General features: G+C 40.8%; 1 protein-coding gene across 1 annotated transcript in view; it reads right to left on the bottom strand.

Annotated features, from left to right (window-relative positions):
• Window positions 1-5,488: 5,488 nt before the first annotated feature.
• Window positions 5,489-13,959, bottom strand: part of KPNB1 (karyopherin subunit beta 1) — a 29,718-nt gene continuing 21,247 nt past the window's right edge. The window contains exons 16-22 of the mRNA XM_069064291.1: window positions 13,185-13,267; window positions 12,570-12,677; window positions 11,296-11,439; window positions 11,084-11,189; window positions 10,200-10,314; window positions 9,458-9,619; window positions 5,489-8,661 (exon numbers count right to left, since the gene is read on the bottom strand). Of these exons, the coding sequence (XP_068920392.1) occupies window position 8,661; window positions 9,458-9,619; window positions 10,200-10,314; window positions 11,084-11,189; window positions 11,296-11,439; window positions 12,570-12,677; window positions 13,185-13,267 (719 nt within the window). The 3' untranslated portion in view covers window positions 5,489-8,660. The remainder of the gene's footprint in view (window positions 8,662-9,457; window positions 9,620-10,199; window positions 10,315-11,083; window positions 11,190-11,295; window positions 11,440-12,569; window positions 12,678-13,184; window positions 13,268-13,959) is intronic.

The following is a 13,959-nucleotide window of genomic DNA, read 5'->3' as shown; positions in this document are numbered from 1 at the left end:
GTAAAGTTGAGGGTCAAAAGAACTGCTGACCTTAATTTGTCCTCTAAGAAAATAGGACCCAGGATTTAATTTCTCCTCTCAGGAAAACCAGCAGGTGGCTTCCACTGCCTGCCCCTTTTGGCTCCTGTTCCTAAAATGAAGGTGATCTCCATTCCAGTAGGTCATCTCCATTCTTGCTGACAGGGGCAGCTCCTTCCTCCCTCACTGTTATAGATTAAAAAAAAAAAAACGGAGGTCTTGGCACCAAATGGCCTTGGCCTTTCCTACACTAGCACACGTACTTATCCTTTTAGAAACAATTTTGGAATCTTATTAGGGGGAAGAGGAAGAGTTCTCCCAGCCTTCCAAATGTCAAAGTCATGGGTTATCTCCAGGGCACATGACAACCTTGTGGTCATCACCAGCCCCAGAGCTCCTGAGGGCTCTCCTGGTGACTGGCCTAAGTAAAGCAGTATTGCTCTGAGCAGCTTCCAAAGGAAGGGTTATAGAACAGGAGAATGTGGAGACCAAAAAAGAAGAAAGAAAGGCCATGAGTGAATGAGGGAGTGAAAGAAAAGAAAAGACAAATGCTCAGCAAGGGATTGGAAGAGGGAAATGGAGGAAAAAGGAATACAGGAGAAAAAAAGAGTGAAGAAAAAGCAGACAGCTGGGGGGAACAAACTGTAACTAAGAATCCACCAAAGTTCCTTCCTGAAAAACTGCCAGAATTTGTTTTTGCTTGCCTCTATATTCATTACCATGTTCTGTATGGGGGATTTGATTTGCTTGTTTGTTTTTTCCCATGTTGGGGGGAGGTGGGAAGGAGAGAAAATAGATTTTTGTTAAGTGACAAAAATCAAATTGAATTTTTAAAAAAGCTGCCCAGGGAGAGATTTTTCTGCTACTGACTCTTGCTCTGGAGACAGACATCCTTTCCTGCCCTGCTCCTGCCTGAAAGCAGTAGGAGTAGGTGACATCAGCAGCTGGTAGAGAGATTGAATCAAAATAAAATCCAGATGACTTAAATAGAAACAGCCAAGCAGGAAAACTCATTAGACACATGTGGCAGTGTGGGGAGCAGGGTGCTACCTTTAGCACCGCCTTCTGAGACCTTGAAGAAGGAGATTTTGCAGCTGAACCATTTGGAGAATTCATGTGGAGCTGTAGGTCAGCCTTCTGTGAAATCTAAGGCAGAAATGATATGTTTCTTTCAACTAAATTCCTCAAGGGGCTAACTCTTTCTCCTAAGCAGGGCATTGTAGTTTCTAGTAGAGCTTTTGCTCCCGAGGTAACTTCTTCAACTCCTAATTGGAAATGGATTGGTGGAAAACCTGAAATCAACCAGTCTTGGTTCTCTCCTCCTGAACCCCTTTCGTTACAAAACCCTTCTGCAGCCCTGCTCTCTCTTCCCAGAAGGGTAGGTAGATGAATGATGAGAAAATGTCTGGGAGAACAGTGCTTAGCCAATAGCAAAGCATTACTCATAGCTATGGAGAAGTTGGTCATGGAGACCTAATTCTCCTTCCCTTCCCCCTACACCATGGGACAATGAGGATCTAAGATCAAGAGGCCCTGAAGGCAGAATCTGACTGAACACATAGTTGGTAAGATGGAAACCAATTCAATGCAGAAAACATTTGTTACAATATAATGAATTGAGGTTTACAATAACCTTCATCCTGAAGTGAAGAGAGAGCAACCTGGAACTCACAGCAAATGGAAAGTTGGGTAGTATAACAGGCTTTTTGGGTACTCAGCAAATGGCACTGCTGAAGGCAGCTACATCTGGGCAGGAATTAATTTAGAAGTGATCACTGCAGCTCTGTTTCCTCTTGGGTTGTGACACACATGGTCTTGAGGTTCCAATTAGCTTGGAGCTTAGCAGAACCTTTGTCTCCCTGCCAGAAAGAGGAGTCTCAGAAAGGCTGTCCAAAATAAACATGTCCAGAAATGAGTGTTGTCAAACATATCAGAAATGACATGCACTCTCTCCCTGAATTGATTTGGAGTGTTAGTTCCATACATGGAAGACATGACTTCAGGCACTTTTCAAATGTAAATATTCACATGGAGGCAACCAGATCTAGTTCTGCTATCAAACAGTCCAATCTTGGGCCCCTTCAGAGGTTATACTTTCTCCTCACCCCTGTGTAGCAATGCAGTTAACTTCTCTGATCACCCTTGCTACTTCTAAAATGAGGGTTTCTGTTTCTGGGCATCAATTGAAGGGAATGTCTAAATACCAGCTGAAGTGAATGGGTGTGTGTGTGGGGGGGGGGTGGATGTCTGATTGATTTCCAAGAGGATTTGGAGCTGTTTTAATGGATTATCATGAACTTTAGAGCTTAGATATGGCACCTTATAATAGCACTAGGGATGTTCGTGTGTAGAGTATATATATGTGTGTGTGAAAAATTTCACCAAACACACTTCCATGTATTAGATTCCAACTCCCTTAAAGGCATCGCATCTTATAATAGCACTAGATATATGTGTGTGTATGTGAGAAAAATATATTTCACCCAGTATGCTCCTATGTATTAGGCTATAAATTCCTTAAAGGTGAGTTATGAGAGCATAACTATTCTTCAACATTCTTACTGTTCTCTGGGCAAGCAGTTAGGCCTACCTGGCCATAAACTCATTTTTCTGTTTTATAGATGTCTTTCCAAGGCATTGGGAGGTTATTTTAATTGACTAGTTCTTTCACTAGTCAGTGGTACAAACACAGAGGCAGGTCTTGAAATTTAGGTCTCCTAAATACCAATTCCACAGCCTCTTTAACACTTTGCCATTCATAAGCTACTTAGGTGCTACAAGAGAAATTTGAAGATGGACCTAGTCAAACCAAATCCTGGCCCACAAAAATGGGGGACAGACCCTAAAGGAAAAGGATAGGTATTAGACTTAGCTAGAGGATCAAGGATGAAATTTCAGAATGACACCTATGTGGCCTTATGAACCTGGGTAAATCACTTAACTTGTATGGGCCAGTGGACCTAGCTAGATGACCTCTATGGTCCCCTCTAGAAAACTATGATCCCACAAAGCATCAAAGTGGTACATTTAGGAGAAATAAAAGGAAGCACTACTTCTATGTAGGGCAGCAAATTCATGAAATTTGTTACCACAAAAACTAACATAGCCAGAGGATAGAAACAGCTTCCAATGTCTCAAGTAAATGTATGGATAATGGGAGAGTGTAGGGTAGCAAAATAAGAGACTGAGAACCAGAAGACCCTGAGTCCAAGTCCAAGGTCTGCCACTGACTATGCAACCATGGACAATTTATTTCCCATACAAGTAGTTTCTATCATTATGCTGTGACAATGAATATGCTAACTATGAAGAAACTTGGTAAATATATATATTCAACAAAATATATGTATAGTAAATATAAATATATGTGCATATATTATAAATATCATGAATATAAATATGTATTATAAATATATGGTGAACATATAAACTGGTGAAAAGTGAAGTAAAGCCAGGAAAGCAATAGATAACAGAATAAATGAACAAGAGTAAGAGATTACCTCCAATTTAACCTGTTTGGACAATAGTTGTCTGTTATCTGTCATTAGACGGAAAGGGCTGTTCTTTTTGTTTTCGAAAGGGTATGCCTTATTTTGAATCTCCAAAATTCATGAAAATACTTGTAGACTTGACGAGTAAATACAAAGTATTTGTATATATATTTGTATATTATACTTTTGTATAAATACAAAGTAGTTCCAAGAGGGAGAGTGCTAAAACCAGGGGTGGAGAAATCAGGACAGTGGGTGAAGTAAGAGCTGTGCTATAGCAGAGCCTGGGAGGGAATTCTACAAAGTTAGGTTGGAGTGTAATTCAAATATGAGAGATCACTTGTGCAAGAGACCAAACGCTGAGGAAGGTGGACTCGACAGACCTTAGCTGGACAGAGAATTCCTTATAGGAAATATGAATTAAGACTGGAGAGGTAGAAGGAAGTCAGACTGTAGAAGGCCTTCAAATGGCACAGTTGAGTTTAAAGTAGGAAGCAATACTCCTGAGAATTTTTGAGCAAGGGGTTACAAGACAACCAAATTGTTAGTTGTATTCTAATGGCATTGGGAATGTCAGTTGGTGCCCATAAACAGCCAACTCTATAGGTCCTGCCTGCTTCTGTCTTATCTGGGACTTGTCCTGTCAAAGTTACCTTTACTGGCACTCCTCTCAGCAGGGGGTCATTTTTTTGCACTATGTAATTCCCTCTGCATCTATTAATAGGAAAGTTCTAAATGTTATCAAACAGGATGCAGACTAAAATGACTAAAATGGTGGTGGGTAAGTCGTCTGTGGCAGGCCCAAAGAAGAGAACCCAAGCAAAGGCTGAGATTCTCACCTTTTCCCAAATGAAGTTTCAAATTTAGTTTTCATTTAAGTCATCAGGATATAGGGCTAGAAATATTTATAGTGTTTACTATGAACCAGACACTGTGCTAAGGCCTTTACAATCTCATTTGATTCTCACATCAACGTGCTATTATTACCACCATTTTACAGATGAGGAAACTGAGGCAAACAGGGTAAGTGACTTTCCCAGACTCATAAAGCTAGATGTCTAAGGCCAGGGGGAAAAATCCATCAGAAGACTAAAGCACCAGTAAGTCTGCTCTCTCTCTGTTCCTCATATAAGAACATTACAGAAATCAGGTCACCATTCCATCCCCCAAATAAGGAAAGGTAATGGCTTTAAAGGAAGTCAGAACACAAAGAAAAACTAAAGCCCAAAGAGGGGAAAGTTGACTTGCTCAATGTCCAATAGTATGAGTTGGGATCAGAACCTAGGCTTCTAGAAACCCAGTCTAGGTCTCTCCACCACAGCAGAGCTGCTCTTAAGTATTGTTGGAATACACTGAGCTAGTCAAAAGCCACCAATACTAATCACCAAGTTACCCTGTAGTTTCTTGGGTAGGGAATCATTTCTGCATCCATGTAGTAAAGCATCAGCACCACCTCCCCAAAACAGAATGGCTTCTTAACTAAGGTCAGGAGGCAAGGAGAGGCTGGCTATTAACATCTCCAGACTGGCTCCTAATATTGCCAGTAAAAAGCATAGGTGAAGTCCCTGCCAGGGTTTGTTATAAAACACAAAAGCAGCACACTACCCATTTTAATATAGATAATAGGCAATCATCTCTGGCCAGCTACAGTTTGACTCTCAAGACAAATCATCGACTCATTCTTAAACTTTGCGGAATCTATTACTTAAAAGCCACATCAACATAATTCCTACTTCTCATACTTTCAGCTTTTCCTAGACCTTTTTTGTATGACAGACCCATTTGTATACCTGAGGCCTATGGACTTCTCCTGATTTTTAAATGCACAAAATATAGTATTGCAAAGGAAATCGGCCACACGAGAATATAGTTTTCAAAATATTCACCAAATTCAAGTTGAAGCATGCCTTCCTTAGCCCATTTTATCCCCAAGGAAATAATGCCAGTGTCTGGAATAACGAGACAAAAATGAAGCGGCAAAGTGTTGAAAATAAAAATAAAGCGGACTTTATTTCGAAGATAAAGATGATGGTACCAGTTTTGGTTAGTAAAGTAGGGTTCAATTATAACACGTCACTAATGCCATCATAGGGAATGGCACCCCCAGTGAGATTACAGAAGCTGGATCCAAAGCCAAGATGCAATCAGAAGCTCAGAATGCCTGGGCTTTGGGCTCCTCTTTTATGCTGGACTAACACTCATTTGACAGAGTGACAAAAAGTTAAGACAGTTGCTTGGTTCGAAGTTAAAATGCTAAGAGCTGCATAAAACGGACACTCCCAGAGTACACTGACACAGGTCCCCTCCCCCCGCCCCCCCCCCGTCCCCCCACACACAAATTTGGTTCCTAGGGCAACGTAATTGCCTTTGACAGCCATCACAATGGTCAGTTACTTGGGATAATAGATGAAGAGCCAAGTGACAGAAATAAGTGATACTGGGTATGAAGCAGCTTGCCCCACAAAGGCAACCAAAGACCAGTCCCATAACTGCTTTCTTAGGTTTTGTGCAATACTGTCTTTCCAGATAGGCAGTAACCACACTCTCATGCCAAGATTTGGCCATGAGGAGGCCCAGGCAGCAAATGGACAGGATGCCATTGCTAAAAATGTATTTTGCATCCTATTCCCAGGATACCATAATTAAAGATTCCAAAGGATAATGTGGAAAATTCACCAAGGGTAGCAAAGACTAAAACCAAAACCCAATGAATTTGTGATTTCCCAACCAAGCCTCCCATCTACCCCTCCCCTCCTCTCCATAACTGAATGGGTCTGGGAGAGCTTTAACAGCAGCTTTCAGAACTGCTTCCCTGGAACAAAACATGACAAACACACGGAAGGTTTTGTTTTCACTATGGTTCTCAGTGTACTTTATTCTCCTGCTGTCTACAGCTGAGCAGCCCACACAGGGGACCGAAATGGGTAGCACTGAGGAATGATTAGATTTCTCTTCCCATTCCCCCTGCTCCCCCACATCTTCAACCCTATATCCCACCCTCCCCTAATTTTCAGGAATGGTTTGTAAGTAACATCACCCCCTCTAATTAAAGAAAAAAAAAGGCATTGAAGAGCCAGGCCTCTTTCTAACCAGGGTTCAGGAGATTATAAGCTCTTTTCACATATGGAGCTCCTCTCCTTGAAACACCTGGATTTGTTTTGTTTTGTACACTGGTTCATAGATCGGCACTTTTGACTCTGAACCTGGCACCAAAAAGGCACAATATCTGATACCCTGTACAAGAGCTATTAGAAATGCTGCAGTGCAGATGGGCAAAAGTTAGCCAATCCCTCTCATGGATGAAAAAAATTAAGCTGGTGGAATAAAGGATGTCAAGGGAAAAGGAATCCTGTTTTCACCTCTCAAACCCAAAGACTATCTTTCATTATTTCAAAGCAGCACATTAAAGATGCTGGTAAAAAACCACAACTGCTTAACAAATAAAGGGAATCAAGCTCCCTATATGCCTTCTTATTGCTAATGCCAAAATGGAAAATCAGGGTTGCTCCTTTCCCAACTAAAAAATAGTCTTGATTTATGAAGATGGTATGATGTATCACACCTTTAAAGAAAATTCCAAGTGGCTAATTAGGGAAGCAGCAACACCCCCGATAGGTCAGATTAACTGTCCATTGGGCTTCTGAATCTTTTTTGTTGTTGTTGTTGTTGATTTACATTTTTAAATTAAAAAGATCAGTGAGTGGGAACTCTTTCAATTGGAAAAGACCAAATATACAAAAAGTAAATTTTAGGGAATGTTTGACACTTTTATTAATCTTCAACTGCAGTGGAAAAATATAACCTTTTACAAGTGCCATTTTCATCATGAGAGCTTGTCAGTATGTCTATATATAATATATATATTTATATAAATTCTTTTTTTCCTTTTTTTTTTGTCGATTGGTTTCTGAAGTACAGCAAGAGACCATTACCACATTGGAGTCAATCAAATAAAGAACAGAAGGCCAAGCAGTTTCCAAATGGTTATTTTATCAGATTTTGTTTGAACATTAAATTTATCCTCATTTAGCAATCCAAAATAGTTACCTGAAGTTTGTTATGGGTTTTTCCTTGTGTTTATATTTTTATTGTTTTTTTTTTTACTCTTTGGCACAATTTTGGGGGGCGTTCAGACTGTCACAGTACAAGTCAGGAGAGAGCTTTCCCTTTGTGCTGCCAATTCTGAGCATTTAAATTTTGGTTTGGGTTGTGGGTTGTCTTTAAAGTCTGTTTTTGACAATCTCATTTTTCCTATATCCTCTAAACCAGAGTTGTCTTTCCCCTCCCCTCCCCCCATTCCCCCCCTTCTACATTCACAGTTGAACCATATTAGGAAAGGCGCCTTGATGAAAAGAGATCATGAAAAGTGTCACTTGGGATGGGAACTGAACATGTCAGTGTTTTCCCTAAAAATTAAAAATAAAAAAAGACCCTAAAGAGCGGCTTTCCTCTTTTTTTTTTTTTCCTTTTTACATCTCTTGTGCTGCATCAGTAGACAGAACTTCGGTTAGTTTTGTGAAATGTAATGTCTAACCCCTTTTTTTCTGGGAAAAAGATAAACTGCAATGACTTGAAGTTGAGAATGTGGATACCGCCTCATTCACACACACTCACTCTTAGACTGAAAAAATCCCTCACCCTCCTTTTAGCCCGAACGTGTACAGTACCGTGTGGCAAAGGTACACCGAAGGTGGGCTCGAGACCCAGGCTCCATCTCTCATCAGTAGCAAAGGCCAGGCCTTTAACAACAAAGCACCACAGCTGAACCCAGTCCCTTTTCTCCCACACTAGTCATTCCGCTCAGCACTGGCCGAAAGACAGAAAAGCTAGTTCTAGCCTCTCTTGGGAAGAGATAGCTCTCTCTCTCGCTCTCTTTTTAAAGCACATAAATCCCGTCACTTTTCTCTTTTCCAAGACGGCCGATGTTATGGTTTTCTACGGAAGTCAGTGCTTAGCTCACTAACAGCGCTGCTGTTGGCTGCTGCTGCTGCTGCCGTGGCAGGATTTTCAATGTGGTGTGTTTTCAAGCCTCACTCACTCATCCTCTCATTCCCAAACATTCAGCATCCGTGCACACTCCTCACTTCCGGGTTTTTCAAAAGATTGGAGATTTCCAGTGGGGGTCTCAGGTGTCATCCCAATGGTAACAGATCTGAAAATAGAGGAAAAGAATGAACACACACAGCCTTCTCCTATAACTAAATGTAGCACACTCATGATGTGCAATGAACTTCTAGAAATTCAGTCCTCTCCAATTCCACAAGATTCTTCTAACTTGGTGTTGCTACAAACTAGACTAAAAACTATTTGGCAGGTAGTTCTTTCTTTCACTTCTACCTATTCTACCCTTTTGCCCAATTCATTAAGAACTACACCAAATGACAGGTGAGGAAAATAAAAGAAAATTCACATCCAACTTGCTAATTTTGCTTAGAGTGTAAAGTATAGGTGAATAACTTTTGAGTGGTTGGGAAAAAGACTTAAATTACTATTCAAAGTAGGTTAAAGTAGCCAATTTCCCTAGCTTCAAGGCTAATAATAAAGGCCCAGGGGTAGCAAAATGGTATGGTCAGAAAGGGAGTAGGGTCTGTAAGAGAACAATGTCAGCACAATCAACTGCTATATCAGAAATTTTTCTTTAAGCTTTTTTGTTGTTTTATAGAGGCTAGTGCTACTTTGAAAGGGGTAAGGAAGATGGTGTTAGGAAGTAGTTGTAGTGTAAAAGACAAAACTCTTAACAAAAAAAACATCTTGGGGCAGCTCAGTGGTGCAGTGAATAGGGCACTGGAGTCAGAAGGACCTGAGTTCAAATCCGACCTCAGACACCTAACACAAAACTAGCCACGTGACCTTGGGCAAGTCACCCCAATTACCCTGCCTTCCCCCCTCCAAAAAGAAAAAAAACACCTACTTAGGTGTTGATGATGCAGAGTAAATGGAGATCTTACCAAGCTTGGTTCTTCAATTTCCTCAGTTCTTTTGTTGCCCAGGTAGCAAGGGTTTTTGTTTTGTTCGTCTTGGATCTTCGTCCTTCAGTTAACAGTTCATGGATCAGGGGTCTGGCCTCTACTAATTTCAGTACATCCTTCCCAAAAGCTGTACATAAGTCCCTAAGCAGAATAAACACAAGAGAAATCAAGAACTGGGTTGTGCTATTTCCTTTAAGAAACCAGATATGGAGCTCCTCAATTCATGTTGGCTATGTCTTTAGAGAGGAAAGAACTAGGACTTAACAAATCTGGTCTTCCCTGGAAGATTTACTTAATGAGATTCAGTGATGAATAGAGAAATAAGGTCTAAACATTTCTGTACACTCAAAACCACTATCCTTGAATTAACCCTAATAAGATAAACAGGAGGTAGCTAGGTGGCACAGTGAATAGAGTACCAGCCCTGGAGTCAGGAGGACTTGAGTTCAAATCCAACCTCAGACACCTGACACACTTACTAGCTGTGTGACTTTGGGCAAGTCACTTAACCCCAACTGCCCTCCAAAAAGCAAAAAAAAAAAAGATAAAACAGGGGATGGATAGGTGGCTCAGTGAATAGAGTACCAGCCTTGGAGTCAGAAGAACCTGAGTTCAAATCTGACCTCGGACACTTAGCACTAGCCATCTGACCTTGGGCAAGTCACTTAACCCCAACTGCTTGCCTTTCCCCTTCAAAAAAGGCCAAAAAGGTAAAACTTACCCTATCAGTCCAGCAGCACAAGCTACTACAACATCTGTGTGATCCTCATCTCCAGCAATGTGATCGATGAAGGAAAGAATAAATTCTACTCGGGGCTGCACCAGCATTACATCCGCTATAATTAAACAAAAAAAAGTTTTGCTGGATTTTTTCCTCAATTAGGACAAACCCAATGCTCCTTTCCACATTCTAAGTGTATTATAGCCCTCCAAGCAGGGAAGCGAAAGGTGGCTACTTGCCAACCAGGGCTTTAATAGGATGAACATACTGAGACATGCTACAATATGCATTTCCCAAGACAAGGATTTTTTTTCATCTCAAATATTTCTCTTCTAACAGGAGAATGCCCAAAAAAGCAATAGAAATACATTATAGCTCAAAGCCAGGGCTGCTTTTCAGGTGATGTTCAATAAAAAAGCAGCTCGGCACAAACTCCTCCTGTTAGGTCAGAGGAGGGTGTCCCAGATACAAGAAACAAGAGTATATTCTGCAAGTGAGGTTCTCCCTCCTCATAGCCAATTATGTTGGAACTAAATTGCTACCCCTTCCTTCATGATTGAAGCAAAAGTCGACCCCTGTCAAGATCCTAGCATTTTCTACATCAAATTTTCTCTACAGTTGTCTTGGGGCAATCCTTTCACAACAATGTCCATGCCTCATTCTGAAACAAAGGGTGAGAGGCAGACATAGGAAGGAGAGGAAGTAAAAAACAAACCAAAAAAAAAAAAAGTTTCCTTTCCCTATCTCCCCCAAATCTTTCCTTTTCATTAACATATGGACACCACACAAGGAAAGCTCCAAAAATGAAAATTCTAAGCAGATCCTTTTTGTCCCAACTGTAGACACTGGCCAACGAACCAAGTAAATTATAATGTATACTCAACGGTGCACATTCTCCTGGTCTCCCTTTAATCCCTGGATGATTCCGGTGTAGGCTTCCAAGCACCCTTCCCTTAGCTCATTCAGATAATCCACCATGTCGTAGTCTGACTACAGGAGACAAACAATAGATATCCCCAGGCAGGTCATCTCTTCTGACACATCCAAAGCACCCCCTCCCCGGCCCTGGCTTGGAGACACTACTATGATTGATTACCTTGTCCACCTGGGCTTGGGAGGCCTGCTGGAGAGTATTCAATACCACCTCCAGGTACTTCTTAAACTCTCCCCCAATGGCAAGGGCAATATCACCAAATACTGACAGAATCTGTGGTTTGACAGACCTGTGGACATTTTCATTCTGATGAACAAGAAAGAAAAAATTAAAAGTCAGAATCTATAAATCTAGCCGAGAAACTGAGAAAAGGTTCCAATTTATCTAAGTTTTTATTTGCTTTGTCAAGAACTCCTTTTCTTAACAACTGCAGTTAATAATTTAGGTCAATTTTCAATACCTAGACTAAAAGTTCAATGGGTCCGTTTGTGAAATTTTATACTTCTTGCTTCTTTACAAGTCCCCACCCACAACCAATGATTTTGGGGAACTTGATGCTTCTGAAATGTAATTTTTGCCACAAATTTGTTTAACTGCATCTCAACATCTCTGGATGCCAGCAGACTAGTTGTCTAGTCTAGCCTCTTCCTCCCTTAAACTCTAGTCCCATCATCACCAACTGCCTACTAGACATTTCAAGTAGAGTATTGCATAGGCACCTCAATTTCACTACATTCAACAGTTCACATTTTTCTTTCCCCACCAACTTATCCTTCTTCCAAACTTTCCTTTTTCTTTGACAAAGGCACCAGCATACTTCTAGTAACTCAGTTCAAAACCTTAGTCATCCTTAATTCCTCACTTTCCCTCCTTCCAAATATCTAATCAGTTGTCAAATTTTGTCATTCTACCCCTGTGACACCATTCTCTTCTCTCCAATCCATCCTCCAAAGTGACCAATTCCTTCCAAGGGTTCCACATTACCTCTGGAATAAAATACAAATCCCTTCATTTAGCATTTAAAGCCTTTCACAGACTACTTCCCAACTGACTATTCAATGTGTATTTAAACTATTCAGTTTATATACACATTACTCCCCTTCACACACTCCATGATCCAGCCATAATAGCCACCTTGTTCCTCCATAGCATCTCCTGGCTCTGTACCATCTCCTGACTCCACCCCTACCCCCAATCCTAGAATGGAGTTCCTGCCTCACCTCTGCCTCTCAGAATTCTTAGTTTCCCTAAAAGGTCCTAAATAAGGACTTTCTTGACACTCAAATTAGTTTGTATATATTTTGCATACAATTGTGCACCCGTAAGCTCTACCCCTGTGACACCATTCATTGAGGCAGGGACTACTTCATTTATGTCAGTGCCTAACACACAGAAAGTGATTAATAAGGGCTTATTGATGGACTGTTAATACTTACTCCCAAGTTCTCCAATAGCAGCTGCATCACCTCATCACAGAAAGGTAAAATGTTGGACTGTAGGGCTCGGCACAAGTCTCCCACCAGGCCCACAGCTGCCAAACAAACCTACAGAGGAAGATATGAAAATAATTGGATCTGCATAGAAGGAGACTACTTATAGAACTGAAGGACCCCTGTTGCTTTATTAGTAAAAGCTCAGAGAATCCAAAGTCAAGAAATTATTCTCCTTAAAAAGATAAATGTCTTAAAACTAAAGTGGTAGAAAGAAATACAAATAGGGACTATGGAGATGGAAGATGGAATATGTCAGCACAAAAGGAAATCTCCAATTCGCCAAACTAAACAAAAGTGGTTCTGAGAAGATGACAAGTCCAACACCTCCAGGGATGCCATTGTACCACGACACAGAAGTGCTAATTCTGGTTTAATGGAAGAACAATAACAATTATAGATATAGGGAATAGTTTGAAAATATAATTGAGTTCAATTATTTTGCTATTGTGGTTTGGGAGCAGGGAGGAGGAAGTGATAATTTGTACCTAGTGCATTCCAATTTCCACCAGGCACACAAAAGTTCAATGTATTATGTTGACATCAAGAGGTATGTCCCACCTGGTACTCAGCATAATTCTTCAAACCAATGCCCAAGAAGGGTTTAAAGGCATCCATGTATTTCAGGAATTCACCACCCAACACTGCACAGAGACAAAATCTGTTAGCTTATACCAGGACTGAGAAGAAAGTGCTAGGCATAGAGAGTTAAGTATTTGGATTCCGAGACCTTCCTCAGGTGGTCAAGTTTAAAAAAAAAACAGCAACATGTAACAGTACAGTATACAGATTGTTACAAATTAAAATTAGTTAATAGAACTTAAACACAAAGACATTAACAAGCTGTTTTTAAGAGGACAAGTCAAATTCCTACAACTGCCAGAGGGGAATTTTGGGATTCTGTTCAAATACCCTGAAGATGCCAACTCTCCATAGTACAGCATCTTACTGTATACTGGACAAAAAAGTGGCATGGCCCTCAAGAAATGTCACGGTTAATTTTTGGACTGGCTGAGCCAGCAATTCTGCCTCTTGTCCACCTCCTCATCTAGGGCCCTCTGGAAACCAGTTTCTGAACAGGGTCCTCAGGCAATCCCCCAAGGTTTTGAAACAAACTATATCCAGGAGAGCAACACTAGCCTTCACCTTCCAATAAGCTACTCTTAGGATCCAAAATGAATCTCTCTTTTGGGGGTTTTGACATGTTTCCAGGATATTCTAGCATATTATTTTCTTATGTCAGAAATAGACCTAGTCCTCCAGAGGATGGGCCCTCAGGGTGATAATGGTCTTAGAAATAGAAAGTCCCCGGTAAGACTCACTAAAAGGTGTCCCC

This window comes from Petaurus breviceps, unplaced genomic scaffold (genome assembly GCF_028583685.1).
Source record: "Petaurus breviceps papuanus isolate PSGF00001 unplaced genomic scaffold, PetGlider_PUasm1.0 90630, whole genome shotgun sequence".
NCBI lineage: Eukaryota > Metazoa > Chordata > Mammalia > Diprotodontia > Petauridae > Petaurus > Petaurus breviceps.
Note: the sequence above shows the minus strand (reverse complement) of the source record. Positions and strands in the feature narration are given on the sequence as shown.